General features: G+C 43.9%; 1 protein-coding gene across 1 annotated transcript in view; it reads right to left on the bottom strand.

Moving 5' to 3' along the window:
- The window catches only part of LOC124606853 (cytochrome P450 4C1-like), a 340,759-nt gene that overhangs the window by 42,819 nt on the left and 273,008 nt on the right, over positions 1-24,932 (bottom strand). Inside the window, exon 5 of the mRNA XM_047138932.1 lies at positions 17,449-17,649. Within this exon, the coding sequence (XP_046994888.1) occupies positions 17,449-17,649 (201 nt within the window). The remainder of the gene's footprint in view (positions 1-17,448; positions 17,650-24,932) is intronic.

Consider the following 24,932-nt stretch of genomic DNA (forward strand, 5'->3'; position numbering starts at 1 on the left):
GTGCGGCGATTACCCGACGTCTGGTGGGTAAAGTAAGGCATCGCCTTTGATTTTACGAAATCGTGAATGGTAAGATAGTCGTCCCTACTGTCAAGCAGGTATTTCACATGATCTTTTTGGTAAACAGCTCTCAATTGGCCGACAATAAGCCGCTGGAGCTCAGTGTTCAGTTTCGTGTAATTAGTGACATTATATACCACAATGGGGGGTATCCTCTCTTTCTTCAGAGGGCTTGACGGGATCTCTTGAGAAGGAGGGTCGGGAGCATGAGTCATTTCCTCATCCACAGGACCATCCGGTGCGGCGTCCCCCGGCAGGGGGGTATCGGAACACGATCCGCTGCCACCACAGTCCGCGTGGGCGGAGGGGCGTCTGGAGCGATGGTCAGAGGACTTTCCGACTGGGTCAAGGTGTCCAGAAGACTCGCTACGGTGGCGGGACGGCGTAGAAAGAGGTGCAGGGACAGCCGGTTGGTGGTCAGACAGAGCCGATGTGTTCGCCGCCTCACTACGAGAAAGATCAATTACTAGGCGGTCAGGTGAATCGTCGGACGACGACGACGACGCGGATGAACGGACCCTGACACGCGACGGTGGACAGTCTTCATGAGGATCGGTGTCAGTGCCGGCGGTGTCCACCGGCGATTTGTGGCGGCTGGCGCGATTCAAGCGATCCTTCGCCCGTTGCGAGGTGGGCAGAGAATTTTGCGCGACGGGAGGCCGGGACGAGCGGCGTTTCCGACGCGGTTCTCCTCGAAGGGCGGCGGTGCAAGAGTCGGAGGGTCGCGAAGGCTGCTCCGCGGGTTTCTCCATAGTGGACGCGGGTCCGCCTGACATGGCCAGGGGCCCGGCACGAGAGGACTGCGCACACCAAAAACTTCCCAGCTATCCTGGGGTAATAACTACTGAGACACCAACGCCGAAATAGTGGATATACAAACGCTGTTAGGCGGTGCAAAAACTATAACGATACGACACGGTAACGCACTCGTATAAATATTAACACTTTCAGCGATCCAACCTTAAGCACGCGTTTTCCTAGCTGCGGGAATTTCCTCCAGCGTGCTGCGTAAAATGCCTGCGAGAGCCCGCTGCTCACTCGCACAATGCAAACATACGAGACCGTTTTCCTAGGGCGCGCACTAGAGATGGTCAAAGTCGTCAATCCTAGGGAACTAGTTCACTGGTGATCACTCTTTTTTGGGACCGTTCATTTTTACTCGTTCACCGTTCATTGTGCTTGGTATAGGTTCTTATGAAAAATGCTTGGTATAGGTTCTTATGAAAAATTGAAAATTAGTAGCATAGGTGACTGAAGATGGAAGGCGCCAAGAGGGGGCACTTGCCTCCCCCCTGGAGTACAGAGTCTTTATGCATAACAGAATTTTCACACACTTGTAATTTTCGTGATTCTGCAAAACCTCTCGTTTAGCCAACTGTAGCGTTATGTGGCTGATCGCAGTGAAATAATATAAGGTGGCGCACGAAAAACCGGCCCCGAGTACGGACTGCTCGCCAATTACGCACGATTTGTTGACAGCTACGAGCAGAACAGATAAACATGCAATAATTAGACAGTGAAGAAATAAGAGATAAGCTAGTGCAAACAACTTCGAAACAGTAGATGACGATTGGTAAGCGACAATGAGCAGTCTAGAACTCGGGGCCGATTTTTCGTCCGCCACCCCGTACCACTAAAATGATATTGCAGGAGTTACCGTATTCTCTTTACAAAATGTGACACCACATACTCGATTACGAAGCGCTGACTTCATTCGGTTGTAAGTCGGTCTGCCTTCCATAACAATGAACATGCTCTTTTACCTTGGATCAAAAAAAGACCGAAAATGGCCACTCGTGGCCGTGCCGACGTCCTTTGCATGTGTAATAACAAAAAATCTTGCCTTTTTACAAGTATTTCTTCTACTGTTTATGGAAATAGTGTAGTAAGCTGATACGCCGTTTTCTTACCTGAAAAGATGTATGTACACTCCTGGAAATGGAAAAAAGAACACATTGACACCGGTGTGTCAGACGCACCATACTTGCTCCGGACACTACGAGAGGGCTGTACAAGCAATGATCACACGCGCGGCACAGCGGACACACCAGGAACCGCGGTGTTGGCCGTCGAATGGCGCTAGCTGCGCAGCATTTGTGCACCGCCGCCGTCAGTGTCAGCCAGTTTGCCGTGGCATACGGAGCTCCATCGCAGTCTTTAACACTGGTAGCATGCCGCGACAGCGTGGACGTGAACCGTATGTGCAGTTGACGGACTTTGAGCGAGGGCGTATAGTGGGCATGCGGGAGGCCGGGTGGACGTACCGCCGAATTGCTCAACACGTGGGGCGTGAGGTCTCCACAGTACATCGATGTTGTCGCCAATGGTCGGCGGAAGGTGCACGTGCCTGTCGACCTGGGACCGGACCGCAGCGACGCACGGATGCACGCCAAGACCGTAGGATCCTACGCAGTGCCGTAGGGGACCGCACCGCCACTTCCCAGCAAATTAGGGACACTGTTGCTCCTGGGGTATCGGCGAGGACCATTCGCAACCGTCTCCATGAAGCTGGGCTACGGTCCCGCACACCGTTAGGCCGTCTTCAGCTCATGCCCCAACATCGTGCAGCCCGCCTCCAGTGGTGTCGCGACAGGCGTGAATGGAGGGACGAATGGAGACGTGTCGTCTTCAGCGATGAGAGTCGCTTCTGCCTTGGTGCCAATGATGGTCGTATGCGTGTTTGGCGCCGTGCAGGTGAGCGCCACAATCAGGACTGCATACGACCGAGGCACACAGGGCCAACACCCGGCATCATGGTGTGGGGAGCGATCTCCTACACTGGCCGTACACCACGGGTGATCGTCGAGCGGACACTGAATAGTGCACGGTACATCCAAACCGTCATCGAACCCATCGTTCTACCATTCCTAGACCGGCAAGGGAACTTGCTGTTCCAACAGGACAATGCACGTCCGCATGTATCCCGTGCCACCCAACGTGCTCTAGAAGGTGTAAGTCAACTACCCTGGCCAGCAAGATCTCCGGATCTGTCCCCCACTGAGCATGTTTGGGACTGGATGAAGCGTCGTCTCACGCGGTCTGCACGTCCAGCACGAACGCTGGTCCAACTGAGGCGCCAGGTGGAAATGGCATGGCAAGCCGTTCCACAGGACTACATCCAGCATCTCTACGATTATCTCCATGGGAGAATAGCAGCCTGCATTGCTGCGAAAGGTGGATATACACTGTACTAGTGCCGACATTGTGCATGCTCTGTTTCCTGTGTCTATGTGCCTGTGGTTCTGTCAGTGTGATCATGTGATGTATCTGACCCCAGGAATGTGTGAATAAAGTTTCCCCTTCCTGGGACAATGAATTCACGGTGTTCTTATTTCAATTTCCAGGAGTGTATTACATAGCACGTAATTTTTATGCAATTTACGTAATTATAAAATACATTTTAATTACCGGTCATGGACTCGGTATAGAATACGAAAAGAACCAGAAGTTCAGAGTTCAGAAAAAGGTTTGAAACAGATCTAGAATGGGCGTGCGAAGCGAACGAAACGAACAACAACTCGATACTGAACTATGAGCAGTCGGCAGTGGAACTGCGACGAGTGGCCACGCGAAGAAGGACGAGCCCAGCCGAGCGAGACGGAGACCGAGGGGAACGGGACCGAGGCCGGAACGAGAGACGTGCCGTTGCGGGAACGAGACCGACCGTTTCCCGTTCTCGTAGGAAGCTGCGACGGAAGTGAACTATGAAAGACCGTTCCTTAGAATTCGTTCCTCACTCGTTCCGTTCATCTTGGTGAACCGTTCCTTTGGACCCGTTAGTTCGCGAACGACCCATCTCGAGTGCGGACAACGCAGTGTCGCAGCGGGCTCCGCCTGCGAGAAACGTTTGCGTTATTCGGAAGGAGTCTGTCCCGCACGTCACAGTGATTTGCTTGGCCGGAGGAGCGGGGGAAGTCGAACTGAGCACCAGCGAGACGACAGCTGCACTGCTTTATCGCGCGCACAGGCAACAACAGACAATTTTTAACAGCGTTGCTATAGAAACAATCGCCAGAAATGTCGGCTTACCGCTTTTATGCTTCAGAGGATGAGCAACTTACCGAACAAGTTTCCGAAAAGCAAATTTTGTGGAATACGGCCGATGCCGAGTGGAAAAATCAAATGAAAAAAAGACTTAATTTGGTCGTAAATCGGAAGAAAAACGAATAAAACTACTCGCGAGTGGAACAGGGTTGGAGGGATCAGGTAGTGATAGCGAAAGTACCCTCCGATACACACCATTAGGTGGCTTTTGGAGTATGATGTAGATGTAGATGTCTTTTATTATGTCCAATGGAATACATTTTGCCACTCGGTTACAGGAATTACTTCTCAGTTTGTCTTCAATTAACGAAACGAAATAATGAAACTGGTAGAGTGTAACTCTGAAAAATGCCATAAACTTCTCCGAATCGTCGAGCAAATGTTTTGTAACTAATATTTTATGTGCTCCTCCTTCTTCACGATGCAAGAACATTCGTCTCACTGTATTGGGCTTCCTGAGTACTCTTTGCAATCATATACAGGCCTTCCCCTCTTCCCTAACTTCCATGTACTTTCGGAGTGCCAAAATTAACAGTTTTTTAGCTCGATCAGTGCAACGCATGTTAGGCCTTCACTGTCTTCGCTGCTACTGTAGCGCTGCACTGCCTCGGGCCTAGCAGATGGCTCCTCTCGCTTTCACCCCCCCCCCCACCCCACCCCGCAAAAAATGTAACTGGAAAAAGTTTGTCGCTTACTACAGTTTGGACGTTGGTTTGGTAAAAGTTTCGCGTCAGACGTTACATTTTAATTTATTACGTCACTATTACCGACTCTATTGGCGAGATCTTTTGCAGACGTTGTCGACATGTACTGCTGAAGGCAATTATAAAGTTATGTTGTTGTACGACAACTTTGGAGATATGGCGTGATAAATATCGAGCAGCGCGAAAAATCAACTTTTCTTAAAATCTCAAGTGTTTATCTATTTCAGTGTCCGCCCCCGGTGGCTGAGTGGTCAGCGTGACAGACTGTCAATCCTAAGGGCCCGGGTTCGATTCCCGGCTGGGTCGGAGATTTTCTCCGCTCAGGGACTGGGTGTTGTGTTGTCCTAATCATCATCATTTCATCCCCATCGACGCGCAGGTCGCCGAAGTGGCGTCAACTCAAAAGACCTGCACCAGGCGAATGGTCTACCCGACGGGAGGCCCTAGCCACACGACATTTCATTTCATCTATTTCAATAGCACAAAATTTTCATTGAGTTAAAAAAAGGTATCAGGAGGTAGTTCTCGTATCACTCTATCAGGTGCAATTTTTTAGGTTATGACGCGCACCGCGCCGCGCCTAAGTAAACGTTTCACGCAGCACCCTACGACCCGCATCGCACGGCGTATTCCACAGCACGCTGCGACAAATTCCCGCAGCTAGGAAAAGGTAACTTAATTTCATGTAGGGCCCCCGCGAGCACGAAGTGCCGCAACACGATGTGGCGTGGACACGACTAATGTCTGAAGTAGTGCTGTAGGGAACAGACACCATGAATCCTTCAGGGCTCTCCATAAATCCGCAAGAGTCCGAGGGGTAGAGATCTCTTCTGAACAGCAAGTTGCAAGACACCCCAGATATGCTCAATAATGTTCAAGGCTGGGGAATTTGGTGGCCAGCGGAAGTGTTTAAACTCAGAAGAAAGTTCCTGGAGCCACTCTGTAGGAATTCTGGACGTGTGGGGTGTCGCATTGTCCTGCTGGAATTGTCCAAGTCCGTCGGAATGCACAATGGACATGAGTGGATGCAGATGATCAGACAGGATCCTTACGTACGTGTCACCTGTCAGAGTCGTACCTAGACGAATCAGGGGTTCCATATCACTCCAACTGTAGACGCCCTACACCATTACAGATCCTCCAACAGCTCTAACAGCCCGCTGCCGACATGCAGGTTTCATGGATTCATGATGTTGTCTCCATATCCGTACACGTCCATTTGCTCGATACAACTTCCCTTATATAGGCCTTGCCGACTGCAGCGCCGTATTCTGGCTGTTTACTTATCTCTGTATTTGAATACGCGTGCCTATACCAGTATCTTTGGTGCTTCAGTGTATATGCCAATGACATCTTCAAATAATGAATATGTTATACACAGAGGCTATTTGAACTTCATAATACAGCGAGTTCAGATAGGTGGGGCGCACTTCACTACGAACTATGGATGTAAACTGCGTTCGAAATTCGAAACGAAGTTAGAAGATGGCAGAACATAAGTTGGTAAAACCGCCTTTTACTAGGTACGTGATTGTTTTTCAATTCGTTGTACTGTTGCGTAGCATTTAACTGTTAGCTTCAGTTAATGAAAGCTGCGGATTACAATGTGTGGTGTTTAGACGTGTAATTTGTTCTTAAATTATGGCGCTTTCAACTGACGAACGTATTTTTCTTGGCGAACGTGTTTTTCATCAAGGCGATAGATACACAGATTTAGTGCAGGAGGCATTTGCCTATTGAGAAATTTCGAGAGGCAGGCTCAGTGTTGGATGCCGAACGAACCACGTAAACTAAACGAACAGAAGCTGCTGGATATTTCTGAGTCTGCGCAGCAGAGCCCAGTAAAATAAAATCAAATGTCTCTGAGCACTATGGGACTTAACATCTCAGGTCGTCAGTCCCCTAGAACTTAGAACTACTTAAACCTAACTAATCTAAGGACATCACACACATCCATGCCCGAGGCAGGATTCGAACCTCCGACCCTAGCGGTCGCGCGGTTCCAGACTGAAGCGCCTAGAACCGCTCGGTCACCAACGGCCGGCCCAGTAAAATAATGGCGTTCGCTGGCTCAAGAAAACCGTGCAGAAAGAAGTTAGAGAAACACTGAAATTGTTCTCGTATAAAGTGACGGTAGTGAAAGAACTGACAGATGGAGATCATGAAAAGCGAATCCGTTACTGCGAACTGTTTTCATCTTTCAATGGGAGGAATACCGCTGATATCCTTGATTTCACCTTATACACAGGCGAGGTCTGGTTCCACCTCTCTGATAATGCTAACACACTATTATGATAAGCGGAGAGTCATCGTGCGGTGCTTGAAACGCCACTGCGTGATCAGGAAATTGGATTGTGTGCAGCAACTAGCAGTATCCCAATGCGCGCCGCGCGGGTGGTAGCCGCTGAGCCGTCTTGTCACGGTCCGCGCGGCATCCCCCATCGGAGGTTCGAGTCCTCCCTCGGGCATGCGTGTGTGTGTGTCGTCCTTAGTGTAAGGTAGTTTAAGTTTGGCCCCATAAGACCTTACCACAAATTTCGAAATTTCCTATCCCAAGGCGTATTATTGGATCTCTATTTTTAGAATAAACTGTAAACACTGAACGTTATTGTTTAATGAATCACGATTCCATTGGCTAGCTAAAGGAGGGCGAAATCCGCTACTCGCAGATTCTACAAGACGGTGCTACTGCGCACACAGGTAACAACACTATGCGTGCTGTGAAAGAGTTTTTTGGTGGACGCTTCTTCTCAACAAACCAGTGGAACTCCCGCTCGCCGGACCTTGCTCCAACAGGCCTTTTTCTTCGTGGAACAGCAAAATCTGTAGCGTACCGCAATCGCCCACCCACGTTTTGTGACACAAAAACTGAAATAACTTGAATTGTCCCCTTTGAAAAATTATGAATGACTGTGCTGGAACAACTCTTACGTTATTTGATACCGGAACAGCTGAGCAAAACTGAACGTACTCAGACATTTCTCTCTTTACTTATTCTGTATATCACTAAAGTGACACAGAATATTTTTAGCGCAACGCAATCTGACTTTCAATAATCCCGACAAAAGAATGGCCCTGACTAACAATAACCTATATCTTTCATGAATCACTTACCGTGCAAAAATCTTCGTTACTCGAACTACTTCAATACAGCGAGCGCCAATACTGCCAGCTAAATAAAAGATTCAAACTACTGAAGGCACTAACTACTGATAGGCATAGTTAGCAAATGAAAGATTTTGATAGAGAACAAACAATGTATTTACCTTAATAGTGTTCAAAAGTCATAATATATATATCAGTTCATGACATCCAGTCTTACAAATTTCCTTTTACTGGCGGAGACACGTTCAGATTGTCCTCTCTCAAAACTCTGGTATCTTTCTCCCCACACCCACCACTGCTTTCGGCTCACCTCCTACTGCACAACGCTACACGCTGTTCACATCCAACTACCCAACACTACACAAGCGAATATTCCAACAGTGAGTCCAACCAGCCACAGACTACACACAGCGCAGTCAGCGATTTTCATACAGAGCGCTACGTGGCGTCACCAACTTAAAAACCTAAACAGCCTACTTACAATCTGTGTATCTGAGTATGCTTTTCCCACCAAATTAAACGGGTTCAGACTTGTATAACCGCCCGTGAGTGTCACTTCCAACATATGTTGTAATTGCACACCATATTTCAAACCGCCCTACATAACTAACAATTTTCATTTGATCACCTATAAAGGAATTTAAATGTGGTTACTTTAGTGAGAAAATTACGTCAGCTTCTAGGCGACTATATTTTCAATGGGTACCTATTTTTTTTTGTCTTACTGACGAGTCATGTATTATATCTAACTGAAACAGATATTAATAATAAAATTATAAAAAAATTTAAGAACGGTTAAGAGATCTTTGAAAAATAAAGTCAAGGAAGATACACGAAAACATTGATGCAAAGTCGTGGCAATATCGGTGGACATCAGTGAACTAGAAACTAGCTCATTACACTAAACGTAGGAGCAAAATATAAGATGATGAGTCTGCCCACCAACAGAGGCGAGGCACTGGTTAGCACGCTGCACTTGCATTCTGGAGAGTGTCTGTTCAGATACTCGTCCGGCCATCCAAATTTAAATTTTCTGTGATTTTATAAATCGCTTAAGGTACGAGGTGTGAACAAAAATACAGTGAATGAATTTTTCTAGCAGTAACTGCAGACGCTACAACCATTTAGAACGCGTTCTGATTTGTCAACGTCCAGAGACACTAGAGTGAGGTTGTGTTTACCGCGTCTGTCGCACATCGTGGATTTCGAACAACGCGTGCACATTGAGATCTGTTACAAGCTGAAAAAATGGGTCAGTAGAAGACGAGCATTTTAAACGATAATTTGCAAATGGGACGAATGAGTGCAAAATTTGTTCCCAGACTTTTGAGTGGAGAACAGAAGGAATATCGTGTGTCAGTTTGCACGGAGTTGAAGGATTGCATTCATTCAGTGCCGGCCGCTGTGGCCGAGCGGTTCTAGGTGCTTCAGTCCGTAACTGCGCTACTGCTACGGTTGCAGGTTCGAATCCTGCCTCGGGCACGGATGTGTGTGACGTCCTTAGGTTAGTTAGGTTTAAGTAGTTCTAACTTCTACGGGACTGATGACCTCAGATTTTAAGTCCCATAGTGTTCCGAGCCATTTGAACCATTTTAGTTCATTCAGATCCGGACTTCATGTCCGAAATTCTTACTGGAGGTGAATCTGCCGTCTGTGGGCATGACCCTGAGACGGAAATTCAGAGTTCTCAATGGATAACTAGTGCATCTCCTCGCCCTAAACAGTCACCTCAGTCAAAATCTAATATCGAAGTCATGCTCATTGTTTCTCCGATATCGAGGACATAGTGCGATGGAGTTCGTTCATAGGGGAATAACTGTAAACATCGAATTTTACAAGTGCGTACTGCAAAACGGTGGACGATGAAAGAGACAAGAAAATTGCGCCAATGGCTTCCTTCATCACGATATCAGGCCGTGGCGCACCTCATTTTTGTTTCACGAGTTTTTGGCAGGAAAAAGTTTTCCTATCTGTCCACGTCCGCCTTACTCACCAGGTTTAGCACCGTGCGACTATCTGGATCATCCTAAAAATTAAAACCATGCTAAAAGGAAAGCGTTTTGACATCATGCCTGACATTGAGAGGGCAATGAAAGAGCAGCTGTGAACGCCCTTCCACAAGAAGCCTTTCAGAAATGCTTCCATTCGTGTATTCAACTTCGAGAAAAGTGAATTGCTAGCTACAGACAGTTGCTCGAAGGAGACTACATCAAATTCCACGCAAGCTTATTACTTTATTTGTAATACAATTATCCACCGTATTTTTTGATAACACATCACATGTTTTAATTTCGCAGCAACTTTCCGAACACATTGCATAACTAAGAATTTTAATTTGATTGGCTGCAAAGTAAATTTTTATGTGATGGCTTTAGTGGGAAAACTGCCTGTCATTCGCGGATGACAAATTTTTCAACAAATACCTAATCTTTTTAATTTTCTGGTGTGCCATGTGTAGTATCTAGTGAAAATATATTAATAATAAAACTTAAAAAATATTTAACTGTCAGAACAACTAAGAGAACATTGAAAAATAAAGTCAAGAAATATATATACAGTTAAGACTCACCGGCCATTTAACCATTTTCTTCTGTGCGGATGCACAAACAGTGCCAGAAGTCTTACGGGAATCGGCGGTAAAGCCGCGAGTAATGAGTATGATGGGCAGGGGCACTATGAATATAATTTGGGACAATAAATTGCGAATGTGGGTCTCACGGGAGGCGTGCCAGAGATAAGTCCCTGCAGTCGCACTATCCTCTGTGTCCTCGGTGTTTCAGATGGATAGGGTGTCTGTCATGTAAGCCGGAGATCCCAGGCTCGAGTCTCGGTCGGGGCACACATTTTCAACTGTCCCCGTTGACTTATATCAACGCCTGTATGCAGCTAAGGGTATTCATTTCATTGTAAACTCAAGAAATGTACACGAAAACATTGGTTCAACGTCGTGGCAATATCAGTGGATCTCGATGAACGAGAAACGATCTAAAGATAGGAGCAGACTTTAAGGTCATCAGCGTGTACACCGACAGAGGTGGCACTGTGATTAGTTACCACACCGGAGAGTGATTGTTCAAATCAACGTCCGGCCATCCGGATTTAGGTTTTTCGGGGTTTCCTTAAATAGCTTAAAACGCTAAAGTAAACTCCATCCGAACAGGCCTTGGAAGGCCCGACGGTATCGACCGGCCGCCGTGTCAGCCTCAGATCACAGGCTACACTGGATGCGGATTTGGAGGGGCATGTGGTCAGCACACCGCTCTCCCGGCCGTATGTCAGTTTACGAGATCGGAGCCGCTACTTCTCAATCAAGCGGCTTCTTGCGGGCTTAAAAAAAAAAAAATGAAATAAATGGCCCCCAACTACGCACCCTCCAACCCAGAGTTGCAATATTATAAGTTTTGGCTGGTTTCGTTGTCTAGGTGCTGGGATACGATGTTGCCGCATTGCGAGCCAAATACTGTTGAGTCTACAATATACAATATGAATAGGCACATGAATCGAATGGTCGAAGGTTCCAATCACTCGGCAATTGCGAATTAATCTAGAAATTTGTAAATGAAAGATTGCAATTAAATAAAATCTGCAGATACTATCTTAACGACTTTAAATGATAAGTACGATATTAGAAGTACTTTTGAGAATGCGGCATATTTCTGCAAAACACTTATTGGTGTCGATAGTCCAGCAATTAAATAAAATATAACTTGAATAACAGGGAAACAGTAGATTCGTACTGCACGTTATTAGTTATGAACAACTACATAGCTCGCGAGATATTCACTTCTAAACGCACACTACGTCTTCACTGCAGAAGCCACGGAAATCACGCAAGAGCGCAGGTCGGCATTCCGAAATACTTCTATTTCTCGCTATCACGCGCAAACTACTCTACTCCAACCAAGTCTTTCCAGCCACTGTGCGTCCGCCGCGACGTCCAGCACTTTCCGTGTCCTGCCCCGTATTCTCCAGAACAACCTCGTGTCCTCTCCGGAAACGACGCTCCCACCCAGTCTCCCCATTCACGAGCGCTGTGATTGGTTAGAATGCTCTCACCGACGAACCCCCACACATATTTAAGCACGTACGAAATACTGGAGTTACATTTAAATAACTGAAATTAAATAAATATTCCTACGCCTGGACCATAAACACGATCTAACACACATTATTAAATACATAAGCAACTAAATACACATATATCAAAAGAAAGGAAGAAAATGTAGGCCAGGAGCCTAATGTCTCTGTGCTTTCTAAGACACAGTAAATAATTGATCAGTTTCTTCATGAATAGCGTATATCGTATATAAACAAAGATGTGGATGAATCTATATATTTGTAAGCATGCTGCTACCGTTTTTTCGTGTAATTGTGGAGTACTTACGGCCTGACGCGATAGATAGTAATCGGCCATTTTGACCTCCAATAACTCATTTACTATTTAAGTTACATGCCTGAAATTCATACCAATTTAGGTTTACACTAATAGCTTTCTAAAGACACGGCGATCGACAGAATCGGATGAAGCGTTTATATTTTGGAAATTCGTTGCTGGATGTTACTTGTACGAGGGCAGTTCAATAAGTAATGCAACACATTTTTTTTCTCGGCCAATTTTGGTTGAAAAAACCGGAAATTTCTTGTGGAATATTTTCAAACATTCTCGCTTCGTCTCGTATAGTTTCATTGACTTCCGACAGGTGGCAGCGCTGTACGGAGCTGTTAAAATGGCGTCTCTAACGGATGTGCGTTGCAAACAACGGGCAGTGATCGAGTTTCTTTTGGCGGAAAACCAGGGCATCTCAGATATTCATAGGCGCTTGCAGAATGTCTACGGCGATCTGGCAGTGGACAAAAGCACGGTGAGTCGTTGGGCAAAGCGTGTGTCATCATAGCCGCAAGGTCAAGCAAGACTGTCTGATCTCCCGCGTGCGGGCCGGCCGTGCACAGCTGTGACTCCTGCAATGGCGGAGCGTGCGAACACGCTCGTTTGAGATGATCGACGGATCACCATCAAACAACTCAGTGCTCAACTTGACATCTCTGTTGGTAGTGCTGTTACAATTGTTCACCAGTTGGTATATTCAAAGGTTTGTTCCTGCTGGGTCCCTCGTTGCCTAACCGAACACCATAAAGAGCAATGGAGAACCATCTGTGCGGAATTGCTTGCTCGCCATGTGGCTGAGGGTGACAATTTCTTGTCAAAGATTGTTACAGGCGATGAAACATGGGTTCATCACTTCGAACCTGAAACAAAACGGCAATCAATGGAGTGGCGCTACACCCACTCCCCTACCAAGAAAAAGTTTAAAGCCATACCCTCAGCCGGTAAAGTCATGGTTACAGTCTTCTGGGACGCTGAAGGGGTTATTCTGTTCGATGTCCTTCCCCATTGTCAAACAATCAACTCTGAAGTGTATAATGCCACTCTTCAGAAATTGAAGAAACGACTTCAGCGTGTTCGTAGGCACAAAAATCTGAACGAACTTCTCCTTCTTCATGACAACGCAAGACCTCACACAAGTCTTCGCACACGAGAGGAGCTCACAAAACTTCAGTGGACTGTTCTTCCTCATGCACCCTACAGACCCGATCTCGCACCATCGGATTTCCATATGTTTGGCCCAATGAAGGACGCTATCCGTGGGAGGCACTACGCGGATGATGAAGAAGTTATTGATGCAGTACGACGTTGGCTCCGACATCGACCAGTGGAATGGTACCGTGCAGGCATACAGGCCCTCATTTCAAGGTGGCGTAAGGCCGTAGCATTGAATGGAGATTACGTTGAAATATAGTGTTGTGTAGCTAAAAGATTGGGGAATAACCTGGTGTATTTCAATGCTGAATAAAACAACCCCTGTTTCAGAAAAAAAATGTGTTGCATTACTTATTGAACTGCCCTCGTATAATTTACTGTCGGATACTAAACTTTAAACTAATGAAGATATTGAAAATCTGATTACACCATCAGAACCGTCGTGCAAATAATAGCAATATACATGTTTCTTTTTGAGGTATCATGATTCACCTGGCTACTGTTAATTCCTATACGAACTGTGAAATGTCTGCCATTAAGGCTTAACAAGTCCTCCATCTTTGGCACTCCCGGCGTGTCTCCTTCATCGAGACAAAGCACCGTCATCGTCACAGCGGAATTCCCAGCCACGCGGCCGATGGACCACGTGCTCCCGCCGATGTCCGACACCACGCGGCCGGCCTGCTGAGCCCCCGCTAGCCGAACGGCCCGAGCGGTGGCCGCCAACTGTAACTTTGAATATTTTCAGGGCGCCACAACTCGCCCGTTATTTCACATCCTCAGTTTGCCTCAGAAGGGCTGAGTGCACCCCTCTTGCCAATAGCGCTTGGCAGACTTCAGTGATCTGACGGAAACCGGTGTTACCACTGCGGCAAGGGCGTTCGCGAAACAAAATCAGGATGGCGGAAAGCGGGTTTGAGTCGTCGTCCTTCCGAATGTGAGTCCAGTGTGCTAATCACTGTGGCACCTCGCTCGGTTAAATCGCTTAAGGTTCTCGCAAATGCCGGGATGGTTCCTTTGGAAGGACACGGCTGACTGCCTTTTTCATTTTTCTCTAATCAGAGCTTGTGCTCCTCTCTGATGACTTCGTTGTCCGGCCTCTCTTGCCTGGGGTTCGAGTCCTCCCTCGGGCATGGGTGTGTGTGTTGTTCGTAGCATAAGTTAATTTAAGTAGTGTGTAAGTCTAGGGATCGATGACCTCGGCAGTTTGGTCCCATAGGAATTCACACACATTTGAACTTCGTTGTCGACGGGATGTTAAACCTAATCTTCCTTCCTTCCTGTTTTGAGCCTGCTAGGAAAGGAAGTGTTGGATGGCCAACTAAGAGACGTAATAGTGTTTCTATACTGGAATAAAATTAATTGTTTAACTCGCCAGCCTTATTTCAAATCCAAAGTTCGCTAGCTGAGTGGGTAAAGGCCGGCCGATGTGGCCGAGCAGTTCTAGGCGCTTCAGTCTGGAACCGCGCGACCGCTACGGTCGCAGGTTCGAATCCTGCCTCGGGCACGGACGTGTGTGATGTCCTTAGGTTAGTTAGGTTTTCTAAGTTCTAGGGGACTGATGATCTCACATTTGAACCATTTGAATAGGTAAAGGCATTTGCATCCTCTATTGTAACTTTCACATTGTTGATACTTAATGACTCATTATTACAGTTATAGAAGTTGCCTTTGTCTTCCGTGTTGGTTTCAGCCTTGCTTGGATCACTGATCATACTAAATAATTTAGAGATCCGCTTCAGTTGTACTAAATATTTAGTCAAAACACTAACGGTTTCGGAATTTTAAAATCCCATCTTCAGGTGTATGAAATTACTGTATTCGGGAACACATAACATGCGATTGGGACAGCCAGTGATGGAGCTCCAATCGTTGTATGTTGGCGGAACCTGAGTCGTAGTTGCTGTTTCTACCGTGCGGCTGCTCGACGGTGGACAGTTTCCGCCAGCATGCAGTGATTCGAGCTCTTACACTGACTGGCCCGACCTCATGTTATGCGTTACCAAATAGAATAATTTCATACACCTGAAGACTGGATTTTAAAATTCCGAAACCGGCCATGGTTTGAATAAATATTTAGTACAACTGAACCTGATCCCTCTGAATTAATTATTACGTCTCTCAGTTGCGGATGTCGTACATACCAAATCCTGTACTGATCACACTGTTAATATAATGTAACTACTTTTTCTAAATCTCAGTAACATTCATTTAAAATCTGATTACTCACGTTCTATGTCATACAACGTGTACTAAAATAGCCAGTAACTTTAGTTAAGTGTATCTCTTGACATGTTCTTGAATTACTACGGCCAATGTATCGTATTACTACCCCAATCCTTTCTTATTATAGTGCTGCCGTTCTTGAATTTCTGCCTTGAGCTTTGCTTTCATAGAAATTTAAGTTATCTGATTCATACTGGAAATATCAAAATCTTCCTTTATAGATACAGAGGCAATAGCTCCTTTTCTTGTCTTCTAACTGAAGAAACGTTCTTTACCGTTAATTTTTCCCCACCAACACAATCAGGGCACACAATGGAGGACTTCAGTCTGGAACCGTGTGACCGCTACGGTCGCAGGTTCGAATCCTGCCTCGGGCATGGATGTGTGTGATGTCCTTAGGTTAGTTAGGTTTAAGTAGTTCTAAGTTCTAGGGGACTGATGATCACAGATGTTAAGTCCCATAGTGCTCAGAGCCATTTGAACCATTTTTGAATCACAATAGAGGAGGGTGACAGCTGTCCACTTTCGTACTACCCAGCTCAACACAGTGAATGAAACACTTTACCTTAAAAAGTGTATGCAGTTATTTTAATCTGTCGCTAGAAAATATGGAAATCTGTGTGATGTATGGAAAGACATGCAAAGAAGATTTTGCTCTTAGAAAAGTGGGTAAAAGGAACTACAAGTTCACGTTTTCTCATAAAGAAAAATTGAAATATAAGTGCACATTTTCCTTACTGAGAAAGAATGCCTCCAAAGTATGCTACAGTAAGACTGATTCATTCTTATAAAGGCTACATTGTTTAATTTTCAGTTAAGAACAACAGTTGTCGAAGACGTGACAAGAAATTTCTGCATCAGCGATGAACTTATTGAGCTCTGAAACTTCCTGGCAGATTAAAACTGTGTGACGGACCGAGACTCGAACTCGGGACCTTTGTCTTTCGCGAGCAAGTACTCTACCAGCTGAGCTACCCAACCACGACTCCCACCCCGTCCTCACAGCTTTAATTCCGTCAGTATCTCGTCTCCTACCTTCCAAACTTCACAGAAGTTCTCCTGCGAACATTGCAGAACTAGCACTCCTGGAAGAAAGGATATTGCGGAGACATGGCTTAGCCACAGCCTGGAGGATGTTTCTACAATGAAATTTTCACTCTACAGCGCAGTGTGCACTGATATGAAACTTCCTGGCAGATTAAAACTGTGTGTCGGACCGAGACTCGAACTCGGGACCTTTACCTTTCACGGGCAAGTGCTCTACCAGCTGAGCTACCCAAGCACGACTCCCGCCCCGTCCTCACAGCTTTAATTCCGCCAGTACCTCGTCTAGTACCTTCCAAACTTCACAGAAGCACTCCTGGAAGAAAGGATATTGAGCTGTTCTCGCATCCATTGCCTCGCCACTCAGAGACTATGATCTGCACGTGGGACTTTGACACACACTGAATTCTCGGACAGAGACACCGATTACAGTTGCGTTACTCTAGTTACTTGTATGCTAGCATATACCTCATCTATGGCATAAAGTCGGATGTATCCTCCTTGGAGTTGCATGTTTTTATAAATGTTAGACAATTTCAAAATTACTTACATTTCATTTCTTCGTTAAAGGGAATGAGTTCTGCACGTCATAACATTTGAAGTGCAACTGAGTTTAGAATAAGGAACATTTCCTAACGATGGTTGCTGCAGCTACTTAATTTAAGGTAGCTGATTCTTGGAAAAGAAGAGAACCACTAAAATCGGTTAGGGTATCTTCCAACATACCTTGACGATGGCGTCGAGCACTGGAAGCTGGGCAAAGTCTGCAGTGGTGACTGGCCTCAAGTAGTCGCCTCCGGTCCCGAAAACATCGTCTAGCTCGCGCTGTGCCTTATCTTGCCATTCTGGGTGCAGTCCGAGCAGAGTCATCAGGTAACCCATTGTGTCCGCAGTTGTCTGCATACCGGTCGAAGAAAGTGTGAGTGCCTGCGGGGGAAACAACAGAGCGCATTTGAACTGTCAGTCGCATATGAAAGTGCTACTTGACGTGCAATAGTGCTAAATCAGACGGTTGTTCGTCGTTCTTATGTAATCGTTAATACCACCCAGAACGTGTTCGATGTCAGAATGGTATTGTTACTGTCAGATTAAATTTGTACAGAAACCAGATGGCAGTTATGAGTCGAGGGGCATGAAAGGGAAGCAGTGGTTGGGAAGGGAGTGAGACAGGGTTGTAGCCTCTCCCCGATTTTATTCAATCTGTATATTGAGCGAGCAGTAAAGGAAACAAAAGAAAAATTTGGAGTAGGAATTAAAATCCATGGAGAAGAAATAAAAACTTTGAGGTTCGCCGATGGCATTGTAATTCTGTCAGAGACAGCAAAGGACCTGGAACAGCAGTTAAACGGAATGGACAGTGTCTTGAAAGGAGGATATAAGATGAACAACAGCAAAAGCAAAACGAGGATAATGGAATGTAGTCGAATTAAATCGGGTGATGCTGAGGGAATTAGATTAGGAAATGAGACACTTAAAGTAGTAAATTACTATTGCTATTTGGGGAGCAAAATAACTCATGATGGTCGAAGTAGAGAGGATATAAAATGTAGACTGGCAATGGCAAGGAAAGCGTTTCTGAAGAAGAGAAATTTGTTAACATCGAGTATAAATTTAAGTGTCAGGAAGGCGTTTCTGAAAGTATTTGTATGGATTGTAGCCATGTATGGAAGTGGAACGTGGACGATAAAAAGAAGACAATAGAAGCTTTCGAAATGTGGTGCTACAGAAGAATGCTGAAGATTACATGGGTAGGCCACATAACTAATGAGGAGGTATTGAATAGAATTGGAGAGAAGAGAAATTTGTGACACAACTTGACTAGAAGAAGGGATCGGTTGGTAGTACATGTTCTGAGGCATCAAGGAATCACAAATTTAGCATTGGAGGGCAGCGCGGAGGATAAAAATCGAAGAGGGAGACCAAGAGATGAATACACTAAGCAGATTCAGAAGGATGTGGATTGCAGTAGGTACTGGGAGATGAAGAAGCTTGCACAGGATAGAGTAGCTTGGAGACCTGTATCAAACCAGTCTCTGAACTGAAGACCACAACAACAAACAACTGTCAGATTACAGCGCCGAAATTGTTACTGCAGACCAACATAACAATAAAGTCTGCGAAGAGAATTTTTGTTATAGAAAGTGATCTAGAAGCTTGTCACAACACGATCTTGGTAATTTAATGTCACTTCCATAACGATTACTGTTCTGGACTGAGGCCTTTTCACGTGGAAATTATTTTAAAAATAAATTTCATCGGTATAGCTATCGTCGGCTTTAGGTAGGCAATGCAACCACTGAAATATCGTTTCTGTTTACTAATCTAGTTTTCGAACTTCATAATTTTACTGTATTCTATAATGCTCAATGCGATTTTTCGGTAAGATATTATTGTCGGTTTGAAGAACGCTATGACTGTAAAATAGATGACAATCATTACTTTCAATTTTAGAATTATTTATTACTGTAAAACCAGTGATTGTCGATTTGTTAAATAAAAGAAGAAGAGAAAATTATTTTTCAGTCACATCGTTCTCCAAAACAACAATTACTTCATACTTAACATTTTTAAGAGCAATAATGGTCCTCATATTTAATAAAAGGGGAAAACTAATTATTTTGAACATTCTTTGTTTTAACATTTTCAAGATAAAACAGCGAATAACAATGACACTTGAACACCAAAGGATTATTACATTTGTCAGATGCCTAGTCGGTTCAGTACAAGTCTTGTGAACATGACCTGATGAACTTCTCATAAATGTGGGGATTGGGGACAATTGGCTTACACTAGTAATTCTCCGGCACGCACCCACCTCTGTTTCTTCATAAAACCAGTGCCTACTATGGAAGAGCAGACAGCGACAACAAGCAATTTTCTATCAGTTTCTGAAGATTGTAACGAGAAAATCAATAGCCCTTGCCTTCATTTAACTGTTTTCAGTATTATCAGTTTGCCGCTTAATCACTATAGATCCATGCAGTGAAACCAAACGGGAAGCACCAGTGATTGGTTTTTCCTTAATTTCATCGATTATAGTCGTACTGCCACTTACCGAATGCTTGTTGTCATAGACGAAAGTTTTTAGAAATTTGGTCGAGCAGTCTAATTATCTTATAGGCTGGACTGTTTCTACAGTTCACTATTTGGACGAACTGGATGTTGATCCTTATGTATCTTCAGCTATAATCTTAATTCAGGTGCAGTTGGGTTCATAACAATACATATTCTCTTTTCGACGTCTTTTAGCAGATAATTCAAGCGTTTAATAATATTTTTTAGTTTCCCTTGGAAGTCTGATGTTAAGTCCTTTGGTCATTTTCGACAAAAAAGCTAATATCTTCGCAGTGTACTGCTCCACCTTTAATATTACGACTGTATTACGTTCCTCTGCTTTTTGGCAATGGCCTTCCTTTAATTAAGCTTCTTATTTATGGAACTGACGATTAATTGGTCAACTTTAGTCTCGTGAGTATTATTGTTTTGCTTTGTTCTGTTCAGTCTTTACTACTTTTAGCATCTTATGACTGACGTGACCGATTTCATCATTGCTTAATTTGTCAGGTTCAATTGTCATTTTAGAGAGAGCATTATCAAATATAATGTCAGTTTTGTTAATCGCCCACAGAGGAAAATTGACTGATGAGGGCCTCTGTTGTTGCTTCTTCCTATCTTTGTTGCTATTAACTGTTTATAAATTAAGATCACAGCTGAAGATAAGTAAGGATCACCGACCAGTTCGTCCAATAGTGACCTGTACCAACAAGCACAGAGAATAACTACACTGCTCAGCCAAATTCCTAAAAAAATTAAGTCTATGAAAATAACTATTCTTTACATCATAGGTAACTGTGATCGACCTGACGCTTGCTGTTTAGTTTCACTGGACATTAATCTATGCTCCAGTGTTCCAGTTAATGAAATGATAGTGAAAAGCAAAAGAAATTTATTTAAGTACAGTAAAATTTCAAGAGAAGAGGCCGTCGAATTCACTGAACTTTTACAGCTGTTCACAAGTTTTCACCATTTCAGTATCACTCGTAAGTTTTATGTTCAAGAGAATGGTTTAGCTAAGAGGTCTAGCGTTTCACGTATCATTGCTGACATTTTTATGGTGACATAGGAGACAAGGTTTCAAAGTTTTACCAAACCATTATGGATAAAATTGTTTATTATAAACGATACACAGACCATACTTGGTCGTTTGTTGACATTCCAATGAAGCCATTGATACAATAGTAAAAATGTTCAACGTCGCGCATAGCAAAATTGTGTTTACTTTACAGCACGAAAGTGACAGCAGTTTACTATTCCTCTATTTGAACATTAAAAAGCAGGAAATAAGCATACATTTACGGTTTATAGAAAACCGACGACAGCTGATGCTGTCACTCCTAATGATTCATGCCATCCTCAGCCTGGCTTTCATAGTCTAGCGCACAGGGCAGTCAATATTCTAATCAGCAGGAAGGATCGAGAATTGGAAATAAGGAACATTAAGAAGATAGTGGTCATGAACGGTTACAAAGTAGACATTACTAATACATTGCTGCGTAAAGGTAATAAGTACAGAAAGAACTAACTTAACTAAGATAAAATGAAAATGGTCGCGCTTTCATACTATGGTATAGTCTCGCAAAAGATTGCGAACATTTTTAAATCGTATGACAATAAAAAAATATTCCAGACAAATAATCTACTGAGGTATAACCTAAAGTACGATCTCAGTAAAAAGATAAATAAGTTCGAAAGATATGGAGTTTATAAAATTCAATGTGCCTCCTTTGGCGCAGACTATAATGGACAGACGGGAAGAACATTTTCGATAAGGTACATGGAACATAAAGGTGCCTGAGTTTAGGCAATTATGACAAATCGACTGTTGCGAATCGTGTATACATAACAGGTCGTTTCCTGAAGCGAACAGAAGAAGATTCAGAAATCTTGCACATAGAAAAGAAAGGGAGAAAACACGACTTGCTGGAAGAATTGGGGATCGGCATTCATGAAAAGAAACATTACATTATTTTGAAAACACTGGTGAAAGATAGTGACATGAGATTTCGTAGCGGCTTTGCAGAAATATTTTAGGGCAGATGCATGATACAAATATAGCTAAAGGCTAACGTTCTAGACTGTTTAGGACCCACCGTCCTATGTGTTTTATATTGTATTTTATGTTATCAAGGTCTTTATTATTACTGACTGGGTACTAGGTTGCAGAACTGGTTAAATCACAAATTCTTAGCGACCTCAAGAGGTGACTTCTCACTAAGAGATGGCTGCAGACTTGAAGACTCAAGACGTCACAATTAATACAAGACGATAGAAGGTCTCAGGCATAAAAAGTACGATATGCTTTGAGGGGTAATAAATCACTTTCAAGAAAGTGGTGTATTATTCCCTCTGTCTTTGCATCCGACGAAGGATACTCGTGGCCTTAAGCAAGCATTTTTGCTATTTTAGTAAGTGAGTGTTTGTTTTGAGCCACATATTACGCGAGAAATTTTTTTCTGTTGTTCATGTCTTGAGAACGAAAGTGGACGCAGCGTATCTGCACGGTAGGTGCTATGGGCACCTGGATTCCCGCGCATGGAGGCACCTGCTGCTCGGGGTAGTCACTCCATGAAAACGTCATCCCACCTCGAACACTCGTTGCGGACCACAAAATCTCGTCGAACAAGACAATGGCAGTAACGTCTCATCTTAAGGGCAACTCAGAGAAGACGTAAAGAGTGAAAGCGCAAAGGCTAATATGTATTGTGAACTTAGTTAAAGTCATAAGCTGTAACATGGAATGTATATAATGGAGATGAATCCGTGAGCGACAAAGAAACAGCACTTGAACTTATTTTGTAGTGACTGGTGTTTGAGATTTTCCAACTGGCATGGATTTGGCATCTTTGACAACGAAATCTGCTGCCTCAAGATATTGCTACACGGTCCACTCAAACGGTTAATAGGGATAAGTAATGGCGACAACAAAACTTGTGTACAGTCCGTCTCCAGACGATTCCTGAACAACGGTAGGCACCATACATTCCAGTGTAAATAGTAGCCGTCTTCATTTCTACACAGACATTGATTAAGGAGGACTAAAATACAAAGTTCGTCAAGATTGTCTGAAGAATCATTATCGGGTGGGTGAACAACTGAAGAAGATCCTACATGACAGATACTGACCAATTTGATCAAATGAGTTGAAAAGTGTGCAGTCTTCCTAAGAATGTCAAAAAGACCTACTGTTACTGGGTTCAGAATATCAAAATATAGATTTACTGTATGGTTAAATGTTGACGGTGTCCTCTTGGGTAAAATATTCCAGAGATAATATAGTCCCCCATTCGGATCTTCGGGTGGGTACTACGCAGGGGGACTTCGTTACCAGGAGAAAAAACTGGCATTCTACGGAATGGAGTGTCGAATGTGATATCCCTTAATCGGGCATGTAGGTTAGAAAATTTAAAAAGGTAAATGGATAGGTTAAAGTTAGATACAGTGGGAATTAGTGAAGTTCAGTGGCAGGATGAACAGGACATCTGGTCAAGTGAATACAGGGTTATAAATACAAAATCAAATAGGGGTAATGCAGGAGTAGACCAAATAATAAATTTAAAAAAATAGGAGCGTGGATAAGCTACTACGAACAGCATAGTGAACGTAGCCAAAATAGACACAAAGCCCACGCATACCACAATAGTACAAGTTTATATGCCAACTAGCGCCGCAGACGACGAAGAGATTGAAGAAATATATGATGAGATAAAAGAAATTATTCAGACAGTGAAGGAAGACGAAAATTTAATAGTAGTGGGGGACTGGAATTCGATAGTAGGAAAAGGAAGAGAAGGAAAAGTAGTAGGTGAATATGGAATGGGGGTAAGGAATGAAACAGGAAGCTGCCTGGTAGAATTCTGTACACAGCATAACTTAATTATAGCTAACACTCGGTTTAAGAATCATGAACGAAGGTTGTACACGTCGAAGAGGCCAAGAGACACTGGAAGGTTTCAGATGGATTACATAAAGGTAAGACAGAGCTTTAGGAACCAGGTTTTAAACTGTAAGACATCTCCAGAGGCAGATTTGGACTCAGACAAAATTTATTGGTTATGAACTGTAGATTAAAACTGAAGTAACTGCAAAAAGATAGAAATTTAACGAGATGGGTCATGGATAAACTGAAAGCACCAGAGAGTTTCAGAGAGAGCGTTAGGGAACGATTGACAAGAACGGGGGAAAAATACAGTAGAAGAAGAATGGGTAGCTTTGGGAGATGAAATAGTGAAGGCATCAGAGGATCAAGGAGGTAAAAAGACGAGGGCTCGTAGAAATCCTTGACTAACAGAAGGGATATCGAATTTAATTGATGAAAGGAGAAAATATGAAAGCACAGTAAATGAAGCGGCAAAAAGGAATACAAACGTCTAAAAAATGAGATCGACAGGAAGTGTAAAATGGCTAAGCAGGGATGGCTAGAGGACAAATGAAAGGATGTAGACGCATATGTCACTAGGGGTAAGATAGATGCCCGCTACAGGAAATTTAAAGAGACCTTTGGAGAAAAGAGAACCACCTGTATGAATATCAAGTGCTCAGATAGCAAACCAGTTCTAAGGAAAGAAGGGAAGGCAGAAAGGTGGAAAGAGTATATAGAGGGTCTATACGAGGGCGATGTACTTTAGGGCAGTATTATGGAAATGGAAGAGGAGGTATATAAGATGAAATGGGAGATACGATACCTAAGTCGAAACAAGGCCACGGCAGTAGACAACATTCCATTAGAACTACTCATAGCATTGGCAGAGCCTGCCCTGACAAAACTCTTCCATCTGGTGAGCAAGATGTATGAGACAGGCGAAATACCCGCAGACATCAAGAAGAATATAGTAATTCAAATCCCAAAGAAAGCAAGTGTTGACAGGTGTGAAAATTACCAAACTGTCAGTTTAATAAGTCACGGCTGCAAAATACTAACACGAATTCTTTACAGACTAATGGAAAAACTGTTGGGAGCAGACCTCGGGGAAGAACAGTTTGGATTCTGTAGAAATGTTGGGACACGCGAGGCTATACTAACCCAACGACTTATCTTAGAAGATAGAATAAGAAAAGGCAAACCTACGTTTCTAGCATTTGTAGACTTAGAGAAAGTTTTGGAATACTCTCTTTGAAATTCTGAAGGTGGCAAGCGAAAGGCTATTTACAAT

The sequence above is a fragment of the Schistocerca americana genome, chromosome 3 (genome assembly GCF_021461395.2).
Source record: "Schistocerca americana isolate TAMUIC-IGC-003095 chromosome 3, iqSchAmer2.1, whole genome shotgun sequence".
NCBI lineage: Eukaryota > Metazoa > Arthropoda > Insecta > Orthoptera > Acrididae > Schistocerca > Schistocerca americana.